We start from the raw sequence: 22,333 nt of genomic DNA, 5'->3' as shown, positions 1-22,333 counted from the left end.
CAACTACTAACAACTGGACACTTGGCTCTCGACAATGTGTAGGGTTCTCACTTGCTTACCTTTCCTATACGGTATTTCCTCTGAAACCTAGAATCGTTTGGCAAATTTATATGTTTGATTACTATCCCCATCTACGACTCCATTCAGAGCATCGTCATCCAACACCTGTAGTCGTCCACTGCGGGGTTAATCGCAAAGGCACAGATCTTCCGGCCAGAATTCTGGAACTAATGCCTGGTGGTGCGCTTGTTCACGGCATCCTCCTCAAATGCCTGACGCATTCGACTACCTGATGCGCCAGCTGACAGGCTCATTTTAAACCCAAACGAACTGCTTAGATACTTCCATTTCTCTTCAACACTGGATGAGCTATGATTGTTTTTGTGTGTGTGTGTGTGTGCGTGGTGTATATATATATATATATATATATATATATATATATATATATATATATATATATATATATATATATATATATATATATGGTGTATGTATATATATATATATTGTTCATGTATTGGCGCAGGTCAATACTCATACTAACCCCAAATTGCTCTTCCGGCGCGTAAGTAATTTAGTTTCCTCTCTGTGAGTGCTTCGCGAAAAGGAACATCAAAAACAGCAAGAACTTTTTTTGGTTACCTTGTGACAAATAAATTAAGTTACGACATATAAGTAGTAACAGTTCGACATTTGTATAATTTTATTGTTTCTGTTTATAATGTAGACTTGCTCCCTGTCTCAAATCATGAACTGAAACGATAACTTACTGATTTGTCCAATCAATCATTATCATAGGTATTCTGCCCTTATTGTCAGGTCACTTGCCGCACTAAGAAGCTTCCATGTTCTACGGTCTTCTGCTAACCTCTTCATTTTTACGTATGTTATTTTCTGTTTTGATATCGTCCTCCGCCCCTTTCCTCTCTTTCCTGCCACCATACCCTCCAGTACGTCCTTCATGATGAAGTTCCTTCTTAGCCAATTTCCCAATCAGTTTCTCTTCCTCTTTTTAATAATATCTAAAATTGTTCTAGTCTCCCCCACCATTTCTAATACCCTCTTCCATTTTCCTCTCGACCAAGCTAATTTACTCCCATTTTTCTCCACACCCACATTTCGAAAGCTTCCAGTCGTTTTTCATCACTTTTGCGTAATGTCCATGTTTCTGACCCATACAGGAGAATACTCCACACGAAGCATTTTATGAGCCTTTTCTCAACTCTTTATTTAAGGTCCCACAAAATAATATTTTCTTCCTCCTAAAGACTTCTTTCGCCATTCCTATCCTTGCATTTATTTCAGTTTGCAATTCATATCATCACAAATGCTACCCAGGTATCGGAAACTTGTTACCTGTTCTATTTTCCTCTCTTCTACATTTTGCACCGACTGCTTCGTTCCAATCATCAGGCTTTTGTCTTTGTAACATTTACTTTCATCCCATATTCCTCACAGCTCTTCTTCAAGTCTTCTAACATCTTATTGATTTTCTTTTCAGATTCCGCAACAAGCGCCATATTAGCTACAAACCGTACATATTCAATCATTCTATCTCCTACCGAACTTTGTCTTTATTATGTAGGATCTTTTCCACTATCTTTTCAAAATAAATATTAAATAATGTTAGCGTGAGACAGCATTCCTGTCGAACTGCCCTTCCAATTGCATTCTTCTCTGTTGTTGGTTCATATATTAAGTTTCTTATGAGTCTTTGATCTTTCGATTTCAACTCAACCTTCTTTAGATCTTCCAACAATTATCAATTCCCGTGATCAAAAGGTTTTTTCTAGATCAATAAATACAACATACACGTCTTTCCCTTTTCATACTAAATGAAATAAAAATGAAATCTTTAAGTTTTACGCCCCACAGTTATGCCGGCTGGCTAAAGGAGACAGTGATGATGAGAAATGAAGGAAACGGTGGAATGAAGAAAGTGGGAGGAAACGGGAGAACCCCGAGAAAATCGAGGCAGGATGTTTGTCCACCACAAAGTTCACTTAGGGCGAGCTGGGATCGAACCAAGAGCCCTATGCACCAGAGGTGAACGCTCTACCACTGAGCCATCGCGGCCCCTTGTCATATAGTATTGAAATAGGATATTGAAAGAATTTTTATTTTTACATATGCAAGTATTTAAATGCATGACATAATAAAAATTTGGTGGAAGGGATAATACATTTACCCATGTCAATTCTTTAACCTTCATTTTTTGTTTAATTAAAAAAATAAAACATTATTTATGCTAAATGTAAAAAATTATATTGTACAAAATGTTAAAATGTAGAAAACAAAGATAAATGATATTAAACACAGGTAACAGCTAAGTAGCATTACAAGAAAACTACTAACAGTAATAACTATATTCTTCTACTGGTTATTTTTAAAATATTACAATAATCTGCTTACACATTTCTTAAATGTATACAGAAGAAACATTAAATAATATTTCTAAGCAACGCAGTTATTTAGATTGACTGCGTCAGACTTGCTTCACTGAGCTCCTGTGTTTGAATTACCTGCTGATCTCAACAAATAAGAGAAAAGAACAAAAAATCATATTCTATGGAAAATTCCAAATTTTTCCTGATTTCCAGATTAAATACCATTTTCCATTTGACTTTTTCACGTCATTTTATTTTACCCTGATTTCCAGATTTGTAAAAACTCTGTACTATGCAATATCTCGAACACTTCAATATGATAAATGGTTATGCACTATAATTTGTTGAATATAAGTCGAATTATTCCGGTCGCTATTTTGAATTTTTCACCCTAAACGGTAAGGACTCCTCTGACAGGACCCTACCTCTATTTTATTTTATTTATTTTTTGTGATATACTTTATAATACTTTTAACTAAAAAAGTAAATACAAAGCCACAAAACTTTCTCAAAAAAGTCCACATAAATGGATTTGTGAGTTATTTCGAGTATTGCAGTAACCAGTTTGTTTACTCGTGAGGTGAATGTTTTCGGGTCCTACGATTATAAACCAAAGCTAAGGAAGACAGTGTTAATGATAATGAATGAAATGGCAGAATTAAGAAAGTGAAAGAAACGGAAGAACCCCGAGAAAACCCATGCACATGGTGTTTATTCATCAAAGTTTACTTTGGCGTGAGCTGGGAACAAACCAGGGACCGGAGACATCAGAGATGAGCACTCTACTAATGAGACACCTAATACCCACAACGAACAGTTTGTTCTTGGAGTGAGTTTTCTTCGGACATTTTTTCAAATGCAGTTCAAGTCATTTTGTTTTCATTTTATAAACATTTCATTAAGAAGTCTACAGTACGGAACACATATTTTTTCTTGGAATTCAACAAGGGGTATAATAAAGTAAATAAATAAATTCTATCTACTTGTGCGTAATATTATTTTTTTCTATTATTTTAATATCTTGTGTAGTACTGGTATTTTCGTCAGGGAGGTATTAACAACGAGGAATAGCTTATTCTAGTGGTGAGTTTTTCTCACTCCACACTAATTTTCATTCATCAAGTTTAATACTATTACCAACACTTACGACAATATCATTATCTTCACCCAATCAAGTTCACACATCCCATTAGGTTCCAATAACTACGACGACCTTCTATGAATTCAAAATCATCCATGATGCGAACTGTTGGCTTTAATTTCATAAGTGCTAAAACCTTCCTGGCTTTACTCCTTTCCTGTTCATATAAAAGCTTGAGGGTAGGCTCATATAAAAGATTAGTATCACAGTGTGTAATAGTCCAAATATAGATTTCTTGTGATTAATGTAACTCCCTTCCTCCTAAATCTTGAAACAGTGATGGTGCAGGCTCAATTAAGTTTCACAACTTTGGAATGTCGGAATGTCATGAAGATTTTGTTTCTCTAGGAAGTCTACAAAGGACATTCACACTGAGATGCCACAAAACAGTCTGCAAAGGACATTTACACTGAGATGCCACAAAACATTGGGGAAGCAGTTTACCTTATTACAACACTATCAAAACTTGGATAGCTCGTTTCAAGACAAGACATTTCAGCGTTAAGATGAGCCCCGTGATGGGCATTCCTCAACTGTAACCGACCCAGCAACATGTGATGCTATCTATGAGAAGCAAATATCAACCAAAACAATACCCCCACTAGCTCCGAAAAATCTCACGAGAGCATGTTGGGTTCACTATCAGCAGTGTACCGGATATGCGCAAGCCTTCAGCAGAGTGAGTGCCGAAATATCTCAACAGTGATCAAACTACAAAACGAGAAGGAAACTTTGGCTCGTTTTAAGGCTGGTGCTCAGGATTTTTTTGACACGATTAATGAGTATAAGGATGAAATATCGCTTTATATCTATAATCCTGAGACTAGACCAAAGATCAGTCGATGGAGCGGCACCACTCCGGATCTCAACGACTAAAGAAGTTCCGCACCTGGAGATTAGCAGAAAAGGCCATAGCTTCAATTTTCTGGTACAAAAACGGCATTGATCGACTACTTACCTCGGAATTCTAATATCATCGTCGAGTATTGTTAGCCTCGCTGCACAAGGCAATTAAGACGAAAGATATCGAAGATATTATAATTATGCACGACAATTGGTCAGCTCACACGTCCAACGTTGTGCCTACCAAATTGAGCACCATGGAATTCCAACTGATTCATCACCTCCGTATTCGCCTGACCTGGTTCCCTCTGATTATCATTTTTTCCTCATAACTTTAAGAATCATCTCACTAAACATCATTTTGAGGACATTCCTAATGTTCAACATACTGCGGAGACCTAATTTTAGGGCCAATCAAAGAAATTCTATTTGCAACCAAGCATATCAGTTTTAGGTGAGAATATATTGAGTAACTGTATAGCTGTATCCCTCTAGCTCTCTCTTTCTAGGTAAATCCAATAACTTTTCAGCACCCCTTCGTACTTCTGTGGATCACATACACACCTATTCTGACTAGGTATCCTACTAAACCTCCAATCGCAAATTCAAACTTTTGGAACTTTGGCGGTTTAGTAAAATCACTTTGACAATCAGGAAGGTAAACAACCTTCCCTCTCAAGCATTGTATTCAAAATTTACAATTTACAATTGGGTGAGGTACACTCATAAACAACTCATGTGTACATTACTAACTAACTTGATATGAAGGCACACTATGACTGACTGGAATCATCTACATCTTATGTCTCTTGAACTACAATTTTCTCATGTACACATCAACTTCGGATGTAAAATCAGTACATCCATACAAAATTTCCACGCTCATTACAATATGCGGTGAAATATAATACATCTTTCATTACATAAATGATAAATGATTCAGGGGTTACAAGCAACGTAATGATACGAGGTGATCTCATATCAATGAATCATTGCGCAATGCTATGATACTCACGGCCGTGTCACTACCGTCCATTTTGCTAGTTCACTCTACATCTACTGTTTCTATCTGTAGTCATTTTTACCTTCCTGCCTATTTTTCTTAACATACTAGATGATGATTTTGTACGTGCTGAAGATTTCGAACAGATGGATGGGAAGTACTTTCTCTTGCCTTTGGATGAACACGAACAGTCATTCCTGTACAATAACCTGGATATAGAATATTTGAAATTCTAAGAAAACGATTTGCGAAATCCGAATTATACAAATCAATCCTTTCTAGCACACGAAACGACATCGGCAAATAATTTATTTTTGAATGTCTTTAAAACTTCCTTATTTTGAGTAGTTTCAACGCCTGAACTAATACATGAATTATTCTTCGCCAACTGTAAAGCATAAAATGTGATATACTCCACCAAAGTTATAAGCCATGCTAAATCAAACATTCAATCTTTACACATGAATAATGTACTGACCTCCAGCAACAATAATAGTATCTATCAAAGAATCAACAACATACACTACTTATTACTCTTATATAACTAGGTCATAGCCGAGGTCGTAACTTGTAACTCTCATATATAACCGAGGTCATATAATTAAACTACTGATTAATTCAAGTCTGATGTTCCTTAAGTCAAATCAGAACTAAATAAAATTAAAATAAAATGACACAGGATCCATCAAACAATTTTTAACTGAGAACTGATTAAACGTGCTAATTGTATGATTTCTTAGAGTTCAAAGGCAAGAAGTTTTAATTTGATTTAATAGATAATTATAAGATTTCGATTTGTATTATATACAGGTGTCACGGTACTAGGCGGGCACAAGTTTCTACAAAAAGGTTAACAAAGAAAATATACCGGTATCTGTCTCAAAAGTACAACCACTGTGACTATCGCTCACTGGACTTCCTATCGAACTGACGATTAATAATATACTTCACTGAATAAGCAGAATTAGGTAAAAAGATAATACACTTTTGAAATAAAATTACGATCTAGAATTTCATGTATACTTCAAATGTACTTCCACTTCGTAAGTAACATTAAACACTTACCATCATAATGTGGATAGATAAACCTTCACTTTTATAGCAAGCAAAAATTCAAACACGAACGAAACTATAAAATAAAATTATATTGTAATAATACATTCAATTAATAGTACGTCAGGCATACTGAGGACATTTTCTTCTTTCTTAGCCACATTTACAATGTTCATAGAAGACTCATTGTACCTGCGCACCAACCTGATCAGACAAAGTTGCAGTTGAGGTGTGTAGCCAAAAAGCTATCTTCATCCGAGGTCAGATAATGGGAATTAGGTGGTCTCAGGTACATCTATTCTTGCTGGATGTACACATATAAGAATATCAAAGCTATACCAGAACTGTCTTGGGGTAAATGTATATCGAAGTTCCATTCCATATCAACGTCTCATATAGCTTCGATGATGAAGAAAGCGACGTCAGAAAATGAAGCAGGTACGAGTCAAGAAGTACGGCACGACACGGTCTTGATGTGCTATTAATTATATGAATACGTAACAAAGGCAAGTCATAGTAAACAATTGTCAGTGTAATCTAGTACAGAAATATTGAAAGTGTCTGATGATCAATGAATACGGCATCAATAAGCTACATTCATATGATCGTACAACGGAATGCATAATTACAGCTTTCACGTGTTACAAAACAAAGCAATCATACTACACTATGGAAATCTATATATGGTACATCTTCTTACTTTGTCATGATAAGAGTTCGTCTGCAGCATACTAATATCAAGTGTTGAACTGTGATTGTACCATTTGTGTTTGACAAATTAAAGGCAGACATATCAATTCTCCATTAAATAATAGATAACCTGCATTTTCATCCAGGTTGATTACTTATACAGTACAATACAGAACATACGAAAATGTAGTATGTGAGAATCACATGACCTTAAACTGTTACAAAATATGGAACTTCTTACACTGCCCTTGACCTCTCTGGAAACCTAACACTTCAACGAAAAATATATAGGACATAGCTGGGTCAACCACATGTGCAGGAAGCTCACTATCATGGATTTGCAATTAGCTGGATATGCAAGGAGACAATAAAAGTAAAGTCGAATCCAAGGAAATGTTGCCTGCCTAAGAGGTTTCTCTAAAAATATTTTATATAATTCTACTTCTCGATTAAAACCTCGAACTTAAAAATGCACCCAAAAAACCTGAATTTAGTGAAATATTGTCATAGAGTTCTTATTTAACCATAATTCTGTCATTTATCATTTCACTCATATTTGAAGTCTGGAGATTGTTTGACGTTCTTTGTTACCAGAGAGGCTATAAACTGTGGTCGTCTGAGTCATACGTGCGTTTATTGCTCTCCCAACGGGAATTGAACTCAGGACCTCGTTCACTACAGGTACGCACGCTTGCCATTAGACAAGCGAGCAGAGCGAAGTTCAGGGATGTCAACGAAAGACTGAATAAATGTTTTACATGAACATGAATATAGTTTCTGGCTGAGATTTTATTATTTTCTTGTGTGTAACATTATGAGTAAACATCAGTATCAGACTGCTGCAATAAAATATTAACAAATAAAATAAAACGTTTCTTTAAGAATCCCGTTATATCATATACGCTACAAAAGCCAGGTGATAGCGTGTCAATTATAGATGATAAAGTAATTAGTAGACCGAGAAGAGTAGAAGGAAACGACAGATTGCGAATAAATCATGCGCTTTTTTTTTTTTTCTTCTAAGCTACAAGCATGGATGATCTAGGATCAACACAAATTACGAAATATGCACAACCCACTCACTGAACTGCACAATATGGCTCTCTCACTTTTTTGTGTGCGTTTTAATTGAGTGTATCTGCCTTACTAGCTAATGCTACGTTTTAAACCCGTCCTATTCCTGTAAATTATCTGCAAAATTCACAACTTACTGCTTGCATTTGCATTTGGTAAGTAACATGTTTCCACATTTTCCTCTGCAACTCTTGCTTAATAATTTCTTGGCTGCTTTGAACCTAAAAAATACGAAAGTCAACTAAAAAACTAGAAACAAATTTGATTACTACTTAATAATAATAATTCAGTAGATGTTTATTAGAACAACGCTCATTTGGATTTATATGAATTTCAAAAATTTTTCACGTTTAATATTTCAATAAACTCACGTATCAAGTTAACAGTAGCTATAGTTATACTGAAAAATTGCTATTGATAAGCTTAAATAAATGGTAACTATTACGCCTTTTAGTAGGACATATTCTCTGAAATGAAAATGAAATGAAATCTTTAAGTTTTACGTCCCACGATTATGCCGGTTAGGCTAAAGGAGACGATGATGATGAGAAATGAATGAAATGGTGGAATGAAAAGTGGGAGGAAACGGGAGAACATCGAGAAAACCCACGAGCACAGTGTCTGTCCACCACAAAGTCCACACGGCGCGAGCTGGAATCGAAGCAGCTACCCCAAGCACCGGAGGTGAAGGCTCTACCACTGAGCCACCGCGCCCCCGGCATATTGTCTGAAACGGGTGTGGGGCATGGTTAGATCAGTTCAGTATAGAAAACGCATAGAGCTTATCTTTTAAATGAAATTCCTTCTTAAGAACCAATTTTAATAGCACCTGCTTCAAAAATCTTCTGTCAGTGTTGCCTTGAGAATGACTGATTCTTACCGGGAAGATTTTATGATTTCTTATTAAATTTAATAATGTCTATTCAAACTGAATTTCAGTTTCTCTGATAAAGTGTAACGGACCGTCTGTAAACGTCTCACTACAATATTTTAATGTTATTTGTCTCTCTCTCTCTCTCTCTCTTTCTTTCTTTCTTTCTTTTTTCTTTTTTTTTTTTCTAATTGTGCGAAATTTTGATTCAGTTTATGATGTTCTATTTAAGTTATATCGTATTGTCAAGTTCAGAAGTTGATTCCTTGTTTTGAATAATACTTTGAATTTTCTACGACACGATTTCTCCTAAAATAGTGCTGTCTTTTGCTTCTGTTGATAATATTAATTTAGATAGAAGAAGAAGAAAATGAAAATCTAGTAGTTTGTTGATGAAAATAACTTATGATTTCTGCTAAATATAGAAATTGAATATTAAATATTGCAAGAAATAAACTAAATGCTTAAAATCAAAGTACAAAGCAGGTAAAAAAAATTACTAATATAATTTACACCAATTGATATCTAGAATTGTATTGAAGGGGAGCAGAAAATACAAGTTGATGTGTCAATGAATATTTAATTTCGTTCTCTAGAACTCAATACAATCGGTCGCATGATATCAAAATTTAAGTAAATTTAATGTTCTTCCACTCATTTCGAGTTTGAAAGAGATAGTTATGTGAATGGATGACACATGAGGTTTCTGGGACCTCCCTTTTTTTCCTAAGCATTTTGTATATAAAAACTGATATAAACACAATTTTCCCATTTAAGTGAATTTGCATATAAAAATTACATAAACGTATTTTTACTAAAAATACCTCGCCAAACATTCTATTGTCAAATCAGATAGATTAAATTATGAATGAACACATATAACTGTACATAAATCTTTATGACGTATATATATGAGAAAGTGCACATAATTACACATTTATAATTTATATTTACATTTTAAACAATCCTCGTTCTTATACGTATTTAGATTTAGAAAATCTTTCAGTTTAACGTTCCTCGTTTATGCCCTTGAGGTTAAGAGAAACAATGATTAAAGCAAGTGAATGGTGATGGAAGAACTAGTGGAATGAAAAAAGTGAGAGGAAACGGGAGTACCGCGAGAAAACCCAAGGACATGATGTTGTCCACTACAAGCTTACTTAGCCGGAAATCAAACCAAAGACCTCACGCACCAGAGGTAAGCACTCTACCACTGAGACATTGTACCCCTAGATTTAAATTTAGAATTCATACATACCAACTCGAAATATGTTTTATTATATTCATTCTTATATAAATACAATTCTCTGTTTTCATATTATATTTTAAGTATTTACAAGTAACGAAGTAGTTTGATAGTAGTTTTAATACTGTTTTTACTTCATTTTCTGGTACAACAGTATAAATATCATTTTTTATTATAATGTAATCAAAGAATCATAATATCTTTTTAAATCGTTCCTGATTACATCGTATTTAAGCCATCTATACAATTTAAAACCAGTTTATTCACATCTACACTAGGTTTGTAACTTGTAACTAACTTCATTTTGTATTATTCTTTTTGATTGAACACGCAGTATTCGTATTCATTAAAGGTAAGTGTTCTCCTTAACACCCTTTGCTTTCTATATTTATCTTTATCAATTTTATTTTTGAAGTCGTTATCTGTGAAGTCAATTAATTTGTGGTGCTTTAATAAAGTACATATTGGATCTTCATCCAATAAATTCCTCTATAATTGTTCCTTTAACTTCATCTTTCATTTGATCAAGAACTTTCTTATTAATATGTGGTATGCTGTATCTATTATTTTCGTTATAATCACTTGCAACGAAATAATTAATAAAGCTTTTCATATCTTCATAAAAGACTTTCGTTTGAATATAATAAATATAACTATCAGTATCTGTATCACATATCTCCTTCTTATCTTCATACGTAGATTTCATCACACTATAATGTATGTCATACATTAATCATTTTAATAAGCTAATATTCCTACATTGGTTTGTCAAAAGTTAATGCAGTCTTATTCATTATTATTGCACATAGGTTTTCTACATAAATAATTATATTTCTAAAATTTGTTTTTGCAATGAATTTTTCTACTTTTAATGGGGCACTACTACTTTTACTTCATTATATCTTCTTCTAATATTTTCCACTGTCTTTCCGAACACTGAGTTGTTCATTAACTTATAAAAATCTTTCTGAAGATCATTAGTTGCTTTTGTTTTCATCTGTATTTAGGTCGATATAAGTTTTTAACCAATCTGATTGTTCAAACTTTATTACTCGGTACATTTTGTTTAATTATAATCCAATATATATTGTTTTAAGTTTCGATAGTGAATCACATATTTCTCTTTATTATATATAGTTGTTAATAACTTAGAATTTTTTGAGCAGGTAGTCATATGTTTTGAGAAGTTAATGCATAGTCTTTATAATAGTCATGTAATTCTTTAGATTAGGATTAGGATTTAGATTTCTGGGCTTTCGGCATCTAAGGTTATTTAGCCCGTCACGTTTTGAGGGATGACGTCTCTCGGCGAGCACACTATCCGGGGAAAGGGAAGGAAGGAAGCGGCCTGGGACCTATAAGTTAGGGACCACCCCGGCATTTGCTTGGTGTGAATGAGGAAATGAGTGGTTGCTTTGTCTTAACCATCTTTTGTTTTATATTTACAATATTGTTTTATCTTTTGTTTTATATAGACATGCTACATTACAATGTTACATTACGTTTTATATTTACATTACAACAAAGCTTTAATTTCCTGTTGCCCTGTGGTTATATTAGTCAAATTTCATTGCAAATGCCACAGCGATAAAAATGTTTAAAAAATAATTGGCTTATAGATTACTTATTAATACCATAGAGAGAGGCATTCGGAGTAAGCTATATTTTATTTAATGCTTAAACAAATGATAACAATGATGATGTGGTGAAAATGTCAAAGGTGACAAGGCTCCACTTTGGTTTGGGTTTGGGGGAGAAGGAGATTATGGGGGCGCAGATATGCCTTTTGCCTAAGGTATAAAATATCCTAGAGTCGCCCCTGGTCTGTCATATTTTTTTATGAGATATTCCTATTTGCATAAAGAACATTCTGTAAAATTTTAAGTTGTTTTCCTTCAGTCCCTTTTTAGATATTGACCTGAGAAAATGGAGGCTTTCGGCCATTTTGGAAAAGCTCTAGAAAAAAAGGAGTGCATTCTCAGACTAAAACTTATACTACAGATAGTTATATAAGTATTCAACATAGAAATAGCATATCATTAGTGAGTCTCCTTTCCTTCACAAAACTAATGGTCTTCAAAGCTAACGATTGATACACTTTTTTCGAATTTTTACAATTGAGTTTGACCGACTTTCTTGCATGCCAGAAAAATTAAAATAGTGTATACCTGAAGTTCATTTCATGCTGAACACACTTTTTTTTTTTTTTTAATTATTCTGGTATCTTTAAAACAGCTTGTCAATTAAACTTTCCGGAAACCACGTTTTTTATTAAAATTTGCCCAAGTGCCATTTAAAAACTGCCTGCCAGAAAAAAAACTATAGCATCCAAACTACATGCCATAAATCTCTCCCGTTATATGATCATGATGTTTAACTTTACGATTTAATTATTTTCTGCATATTCTTCAATATAACAGAACATCATGTAGATTTACTGAATTGTTTCTTTTGTTTTCGTGTTCGAAAGTAATTCATTATTTTCTGTATGTTTGATATTGCTTTAGCTTCTTCCTTCAGCATATTTCAGAATTTCTTCGCGGCATCTTTACCTCTATATACAATAGGATTTCTTTTAGTTACATTACCTTTTACAATATAATAACAGAACCCAGATGGTTTCTGTCGCTGATACTTCTTCGTAGATGGTTTGTTTAATGAGTAACTATTTACATCTCATAAGCTCATAATGAAACATTCAAAATCAGCATAAATCAGAAATGGCACTTTCACCGTACATTGATAGTTTTTAAATTATATATATGTATCTTCTTCAGGTAATAGTATTATAAACATTATATAATAATGTATATATTATATATAGACATTATAAATATGTATCTTCTTCAGGCATTATTATTTTTATTGCTTCATTTGATGAGCAATCTTGTTCATGTTTATCTAACATATTTTGTGAATAAATATATCACATAGGTATTTTTTCTTTTATGTTTGCTTAGTTGAGAGAACACTACTCTACTTAAACATTTAATTCGTTTCAAATGCTTCATTTTATTTTGCGTGTTATATAATATATAAATTGAATAGTATTTGTTATATGTATATACATTTACAGAAATATCAGGTATCCTTTTTTAAATCTTTTGGATGGTATTTAATGCTACAGGAAAATGAATATCTTTTAGTTTTGATTCTAAATTTAATAGTCGTCCATTGTTTGTTGATACTCGTTCGCGATGAGATTTTATAAACCATAAAGAACTAAATATTGAATGTAAGAAAACATTCTTCATCTTAGTTTTGTACATGATAACAGCTTTGTTTTTAATTACATCCGGTAGTTCTATATATGATGTGACCAGAATTCTCTGCACTCACAACTATTTGCATTTTATGTCTCTATCCATATTGCTTTCAATTCTCGTTTTTGATTTATAGTCTTGTTTCTTCTCATGATGGGAAATTCCAGCAAGCTTTCGATAATAAAGTTGACTAATATAGTACTCATATATTGGTCAATTGATACCCGTGGATCGTCTTCCCAAAAGTGAACTGTAAACATATATTTGTACTCTAACAATTGTCAAGCAGTGTAGAAGTGCTACAAAGCAGCAGCGATCAGCTGCCACATATCAGAGTTGTAGAGTCATTGTAACCTATATTCTATGATAGTAACTACGTATTCTTAGAACAATAAAATTAGCGAAACCTATTATATTTAACTAATTTTAAGTATGGCTACATTTTTCAAACACTTTGTGAGGAGAAAGGGGTATACTTTTAAATATAATAAATAATATTATCATTTGCATTAAACTGGTTGGTCTAGATTACCATTTCGAAAGGGATTACAGCCAAATTTTTCACCAAGGGTACACTCATGTCCAAAATTATTGTCGCATGTCTATAAATATGTTGTAGGAATATAATTTGACAACGAATTTGCCTGATATTTCTTACAATGTTAGTATGTGTATAATCGGCAAAGGCATGTATGTGGCAAATTTCATACCAAAAGAGCAATAAGAACAATAAAACGAAAATAAAACTTCCTTGTTCATTTAGCAACATTTTGTTTTACTCATTCTAATGTTCGTATTTATAATTCTTTTCCTATGAAATTTATCACAAATGTACATTTCCGATTATACACATAGTATCAGTATTAAAAGTACCCTGCAAAATCATTATCAAATAATTATATTCTTACAAGAAGACAGATATAGACATGCGACAATCATTTTGGACATGAGTGTACATATTTTGCATTATCTTGAATAATGTATTTGAATAGTTAATTTTTATACATAAATTTCCTCTCTCTCCTAAGGAATTAAGATTAATTAGAATTCTTACCACAATTTTAAAAAATGGAGGTAACAATAAAAACAAAGGCTCCGTTAATGGTTTATGTTTCTCTGTCATTATGTTTACCCCTCCTCTAAGAATTTTAAATTCTGGAACGCTGAAAAATAATTAGGAGTATTATTTAACACAGTAAAGTTATAGAATAAAACAATTATATCAGGCTAACCAAATAAGCAGCTATGTGTAAGTATACACCGACTGACCACTGAATTGTAACAACTGTTCAAAATAACCGACTCGATTTTGGTGATAATGCAGCGCGCACTCCGATAAAGCATAGCTACAACCTATGTAGTCAGTAGCGAGTTCGCTCATGATGAATCGCCAGGTCAGTAATGAGTTCGCCAGGTTGAGGGTTCCGAAAGACTAATGTGCCGATCGAGTCGAGTGAAGCCAAAGACTAGTGTCAACACGAACTGCACAGGACGGAACAAGGCTGACTGCCGAGGTAAGCGTCGTGTCCAGCGACTGGCAATATGCTTCCAGATGAAACACACTGGAATAGCTGACTATCGAATACAACCGTGGTCAACTCGCAAACATCTCCCTATGACCACGCACCCTATGGTTTACTCGCACATGTGGACTATTCCACAAGGTATTTCCAGTATCATTCACTCAGGTTCAGTAGCGCTAACGATTCGCCTCGAAGGAGCACGCGAATCAGATGATAGAAGACTAGAAGGTCTCCTACTATGATGAGTCTCGACTTTTATCTCATTCTGTTGACTGGCAAATCCGTGTTTAACGAACCCCAATGAGCGTCTAGAGTATTTTTAGATGTCAACAATGCATGCTAACAATGGTGGGCGCATGGCCGTACATGTTTACGTGCCAAGAACTAGGTATCCAGGAAGTTGTGGATGAATGCATGACTGGTGTCTGGTATTGCGCGATCTTCTGACAGACTGGGTACATCTTACCATGTTACATTGTTTCCCCGATGGCGATGATACCTTACAAAAGTGTGGATATTAAATAGCTGGAGGTAACAAATATAAATATCGTAATAACTTATATTTCTCGTCATTTATATTTCTCCTATGAGATCATTAGCGCACAAGAAGTAATAAATATAAAATTTCGGTACAAATATTCCAGAAACCACCAAATTATTACCGAGGCATATTATCTAGCAAATCTGACAAGCAATACACAAACTATGACACAGAGTTGGTTTAAACAAGTGAAACCTATGAAGAGAAACTTGTAAATAATATTTCAATTTCGAGTTTCTTCTGAACTATAGGGATATAGTGCTACCAAAACTTTCAAGTGGGATAGGTTCTAAAACTTTACTGATTTGATTTTCAGTTTAGCGTCCCGTTCAACAGCGAGACTATATGAGACATGGAATAGCAGTTTAACGTTGAATTCGAACATGAGCACCGCCTGGAATCGAACCTGGGTCTCCAACGCCAAAGGCGAGTACACTATCCGCTTAGCAACGAGAGCGCACCCAAAACTTTACTAGTTGAAATTTAGGACTAATATCTACAAGCACGAACATTCATCGATTTGAAAATGCCGTCATGTATTGCTGAAACATCAATCAAAACATTACTCAAAAGTGGAACGTATCAGGTGAGCTTTTTCATAGAAATTCATAGTAATTACAATAAGCGTGTATTGTAAACTCTAACTTACTGATCAGTCGATGTATTTAATAATTCAAAGATTTGCACAGTTCATATGATTGCTAATTTGAATATCTGTATTTCGAAAATTAAAATACGAATATAAGATATCCTAACACCCTGTTTAATGTAATTATGGCACTGTTATAATAATATATTAGCATGGATATTATGGTTTGAGATACGTACTTAAAAGTTTCAGCGCACACAAAATCAATATTATATGTAACATGAATCTGCCTACAGCCGTAACATAAATCTGCCTTCTAGCCATTGCTCCTCTTGATCCATCCTAATAAAACTAGTGTATATTACCCAGGTGGCTTTCGAAAGTCTATAAAAGTAAAACAACCTACTTGCCACTTCTCACAGGTTTGCAGAGAAATGCATTTTACATCTTTATGCTACCGATGGTAATATGCAGAGAAATAGACCATCTGTATGTTAGCAGTAAGCAAATATATATAACTGGTGCGTAAAGAATAGTCACAAAGGATAGCAAGAAAAGGAGATAAAACATATAAAGTCAAAGACTGTGTAGCAGGCGATTCAAGTCTATTGAGCAAGTACCACCACTACGACCGAAAAGCGTACGAGAGATCCACATCCGTTACTTTTGTTCAATTTCACTCGTCATGATAAATTACAACTTTTCCCTCGGAGCATTTCTGTAAGTACTAAATTCAACTTATAATGTCTTCTGCATACTCGACTTCAAGTGGTTATAATTTAGTATACGCAATACATACATTCTAATATATTGTATTACCTAACTATAACATATCTTTCTCACATTTGTACACGTATGATCTTCGTCAGTAAAGCGTAGTTTCTTTACAAAAAAGACAAATTATTATTATTATTATCATTATAGATTGATTCGAGATTGAAAAAGAATGTTTATGTATCAAGTGTGAGATGTTGCTTAGTATGCCACGAAGCCAGTGCAATGGTAGTTTTTCTCTCATTCTTCTTTCTTGGTGATAACAGGCCCTTTACAGATTTGGATCATCAACAGAGTAGCTAGTTTTGATATTTATATATTTTCTGTTGTTCTTTGTGACTACTCTTACGTGCTAATTTCGAGACTCTGAAGATAGTCAAATTTATTTGCGAGTACAAGAGTATCTCAACTGAACGGAAATCTATGAACACTTGGAACAAATAAGAGTTTCTAATACTACTATGAAACAACACAACATATGTAGAATACTTCATCTACACCCTGCATTTAACTTTCATTTACAAGATGCACACTTACATTGAAGATACTCATTAGTTGTGTTCCCACTTTTCACTTGTTTCAAAATTCTGCCAAAATGACAGCATAATATTAAAATTTCTCTATGTAATTTTCTAGTAAATTGAAAATAGTTAATAAACTAGTCAATCTATTAATAAATTATTTTGAGACGGCCTTCGTTTTGCTCAGTTGTTATTGCGTCATAATTGTTTTGAAGAGTATACTTCGGCAATGTGGAACCTGTTAGCAATGAACACTAATGCTCAGTGTACCACTTGAGGATTAATCTATGAACAGGGATAAAACTAGCGTTAGTTATCGGAGTGAAGATAATGTGTTGCGCCAACACTAATCTGAATGCGCAAGCGTACAACTAAAGCAAGAATGATATTTGTACTAGTAATCTGTCATTAACTACTAAATGATTAAAGTATCAAATGCAGTACTGTTAAGTACATACTGTTACAGTAATTGTTATTACTTGTTTTATTAATTAATTTATTTCTGTTCTATAGTTTGTGAATTGAAATTTTAGTTTTTGATGGCCAACTAATACAAGTGAACACAGAAGTTTAATTTGTATTACATTTAAGGTGATTATCTTTATGAAATTCTACCCTCCTGCATGCCACTCTTGGGCTCAACTATATTTTATGGTATACACGGCTCCATTTGTTTATCTAAGAGACCAGTTGGCATTTTAAATCTTTGTAATTTTTCTTTTGGACTTGAATATGCTTTTGATATTAAATACTACAGGATTGAAGGTGGAAATAAATAAAGCGGAACAGTAAAACGAAAAAGATAAGTGGGTTATGTCATAAACTAGAATTGCTCCAATTCCTGCATTAAATTTGTTCGCACGTTCTGCAAAATCTATCCAGATTTTACAATAAAAACTCCTGCTTGCTGCAGCATCCAGTAACAAGTACAGTCAATCACAGAGGGATTAATAACAGATAAAAAAGAATCTTTATAGTAGAAATAATAAAAATAAATTAACAATGACATGTGCGTGTGTATTTCTGTCTAAAAATTTATTTTGAGATCGAAGTGCATCGTTTCATTCAAAATGATGGCATTTATATTTTATAACCCAACTTTATTTTAATCAGGGAAAAATGCGTAATATATTTAAATTTTATTACAACTATCAGGAAAAATAACATGATTTGAAATAAATAACATTGTACGTAGTTTTATCATAAACACTGTCATAAAGTTTGGAGTGGTGCTGTAGGCATCCGGAGTGGCACATTGCTGCCATCTGTGTATAAAGCGAAAGATGCATTTAGTTGTGTCTGACTGTGCATGACATACGTTGATACTGTACTGAGTTTTGATGAAGTGGGAGATTACGGAAATCGTGTAGCAGTAATTGCACTACACAAGATCGGGAAGACAGCAGATGAGATTTTCAACCTCCTGAAACCCCTACAAATCAGCAAGAGATTCGTATATCGCGCCATACAGCGATACAGCGAGACTGGAACGGCAGCTGACCGCGCAAGAAGTGGCAGACCACGAACAGTACGAACCCCGCAGGTCTAGAAAGCAGTCGCAGTAAGAATTCGAAGAAATCCTGTTCGAACACAAAGTGTGATGGTTGCTGAGATGAACATCAGCAGAATTTCAATGTCTCGTGTGCTCAGGAGTGACCTACATCTAAGGGCGTATAAGAGGCGGACTGGTCACTTTCTGACCCAAAACATTAATGTCGCAAAGCGTCCTTAAATCAAAGAGACTGTTGCGGCGTTATGCCAACAATTTGCATAGGAAGATTCTGTTCACTGACGGAAAGGTGTTCACAATTGAGCAGGCCTACAACGCCCAAAATGACCGTGTGTATGCCACGTCATCTACTGCAGCTGCTGAGGCAGCTTCAAGGGTTCAGAGGGCACATCATCTTGCCTCAGTGATGGTTTGGTGGGGAGTGAGCTACTCAGGCATAACCCAGCTGCATTTTTGCGAACAAGGTGTTAAAACATCTGCCAAGGTGTACCAGGACACAAGTACTAACACCTATAGTGAAACCACTGTCTGCTACCATGTTCCCAGGAGAAAGGTGGACCTTCCAGCAGGATTCCGCTCCAGGCCACAAAGTGAAAACAAACCAGGACTGGCTGGCACAGCACGTCCCCGACTTCATTTCTACCGCTGATTGTCCTTCTAACAGCCCGGACCTTAACCCGTTGGACTACAAACTTTGGGCAGTCCTTCAGGCAAAGGTCTGCCATAAACGGCATCCATCTGTCGACAGTCTGAAACAATCCTTGACCCGAGCAATGAACAATTTTCCCATGGACGTGGTGCGTAATGCCATTGACCAGTGGCCGGACAGACTTCGTGCCTGCATCAAGGCAAAGGGGGACATTTCGAAAAATGATTCGTGCGTCAGGTGTAGAACATATCAATGTAAAACATGACCAAAATAAATTACCTTGGTGTTAATACTCTCTGTGTTATTCACATTCAAACTTGTGACAGTATTTATGATATAACTAGGTATGTCTTTAGTTTAACACGAACAAGAGCACCAATTTGTCGTGAAGAACATATCAATGGGCAAAAAATAACGAAAATTTTACGTCCCTATATTAATCAATACTGTGTAAGATGAACATAATTCCAGTATGGAGCGACAATATTTTCGCGTATTTACTAGGATATTATGTTTGTGTTTTATGCACAGACGCATACCTCATAACTCTGAGACAGTGCAATGTACATTCTATAGAGCAAAGTAGCTAACTACCCTGCCAATCCTGCAACAGAACAATGTGGAAGCTCGCCTCGGCCAGCACATTGTGACCTTGAGCAGCCATGCTACGTGGCAGTGGCTATACAAGAGCCACATTTACGTAAGCCAGTGCTACTTGCTGGAGTGGAGCAAAACCAACTGGGATGCAAATGTAAACGTAAGTCAAAATTTGAGTTTTAAAAATGTTGACGAATTAGGGTCGCGGTAACGATTTCTTTTCGCGTAACAGTAAAATAAAGTGTTATGATGTGACACGGTCAAGCGGTAAGCTATGGTAACCTAACCTAATCTATTCTACCCTACATTTGAAAATAATAGCTAAACGCTGAATGTAAGGCGAGCTAACGTAACCTAACCTGCTCTACCCTACTCTACATTTGAAAATAATGGCTAGACACTGAGCTAGGGTAACCTAACCTAATTTACACTACGCTATTCTAATACTCTCTATTCTTCCCTATCCTTACTCTACACTTCAGTACAAAGTCCAAATGTTGGATTTAAAAGAAGAAAGTATTTGTGTGAAATTTAGTGTAGTTTGTGGATAAACATCATGTAAGAACAGGGGGTTACTCCTCCCACCCTATAACTGCTTGAAAATAACGCTTGGAAGACCAATAAAGAAGTGTGACCTGCTCAAACAAAAAGTTACTTGTTTTAACTTTTTGCTCCAATATCTGGACCCAGACATATTATCCATAAAACTAAATTGAATGTCCCTAATATTCTGAAATATCAGAAATGCAATCTTCTTTTCAGTATTTTATACATCTTTTTCCTTTTATGAATATGCTTGTATTTGTCCACCAACAGTTCGGCATATTCGCCTTCCCGAGGAGTAAAATTCTTCACTCGCTTTCTTTCCATATCTAGTAACAAAAGTTACCACATGCTACGCAAATCAGTGTTCAGTTGTTACACGCACTTCTTATCCAATCAAACGTACGATAGTATTATGACTTCGGATAAGTTAATCCGTTTTCAGAAAATTGTTGATGCTTTCAGAAAATGTACGGTTCTTACCCAAAGATAAAAATAATCAACGGATTACCTTATCCGGTCTTAATCCTCCCTTGATACAACTGACCATAAGCAGTATTTTCTAAATATTAAATAATTATGTAGAAAAACTTCACTATTATTATTGCTTATAAAATGTATGGAACACATTATTACATATTAAGAGTACAACTGTTCTTATTAATATCCCTATCTTGATCAATCTTGTACCACAGTCAAATAATTTATTTTCTATACGGTAAACACGTATCCCTGCTTAGATCAAACACAACCTTAAATAATGCTTGTAGCAGGTTCATCATATGCTTTTTGCAGCAATATTAATGGAAATAATGAAAGTACGTAAGCTATCAATACGTAGAAATAATTACAAACCACTAATTATAGTGTGGGCATTACATACTTATTCCACGCATCTGAATTGCGTATATTGCTGCACCAAACCTTATGACGAATCTATTGCGAGTTAACCCTATATTTATTCTACGGAAGGATACTTGTTTACAGTATTCAAAGTATTGAACTGCGATACAAGATGGTTTCCATAGGAATAAGTTAGTAAAACTCTTTATTCAATATTATTCTTTGATTGTTACAATGATTAAGAAAACCATTAGAAAAAAAAGAGTATGGGACTCGTGCTCTCTCGTGAATGGTGTGGCGTAAGCACCTTTGGCGCGAGAGATGTGGGTTCAATTCCAGGTGGGAGCTCAAGTGGTTCAGCTGTAGGTTCATGTCTCATATAACCTTGGTGCTGAAAGGGATGTTAAACTCCAATTTAACCGACCAGGCACTCTCACAATTAAGAGATTCATTTAGGCCTGGTATTGGAAATTGCAGTAGTAAACGAACAAAGACAATACTTACAATCTTATTATATTCTTGAATGATCCATCAAAACATTTTCTCCAAAACTCTTGGATTTCTGAAACCGAATACATCATTTTAAATAAGAAGTAAAAGCCTTATTTAAAAAACTATTAAATCCAACTACAAATACTCAATTCCGTTTCCTTTGTTAAGGAATATAAATAA

General features: G+C 34.6%; 1 protein-coding gene across 5 annotated transcripts in view; it reads right to left on the bottom strand.

Annotated features, from left to right (window-relative positions):
* The window catches only part of LOC145694949 (uncharacterized), a 210,110-nt gene that overhangs the window by 150,535 nt on the left and 37,242 nt on the right, over positions 1-22,333 (bottom strand). For 4 of the 5 annotated variants that reach the window (XM_081771742.1, XM_081771743.1, XM_081771745.1 and 1 more), the window contains exons 3-5: positions 22,166-22,223; positions 14,626-14,734; positions 8,329-8,412 (exon numbers count right to left, since the gene is read on the bottom strand). In XM_081771742.1, the coding sequence (XP_081627868.1) occupies positions 8,329-8,412; positions 14,626-14,734; positions 22,166-22,223 (251 nt within the window). The remainder of the gene's footprint in view (positions 1-8,328; positions 8,413-14,625; positions 14,735-22,165; positions 22,224-22,333) is intronic. The other variant, XM_081771746.1, reaches the window with a different exon arrangement.

This window comes from Thermobia domestica, chromosome 9 (genome assembly GCF_964235325.1).
Source record: "Thermobia domestica chromosome 9, izTheDome1.hap1.1, whole genome shotgun sequence".
NCBI classification, from domain to species: domain Eukaryota; kingdom Metazoa; phylum Arthropoda; class Insecta; order Zygentoma; family Lepismatidae; genus Thermobia; species Thermobia domestica.
Note: the sequence above shows the minus strand (reverse complement) of the source record. Positions and strands in the feature narration are given on the sequence as shown.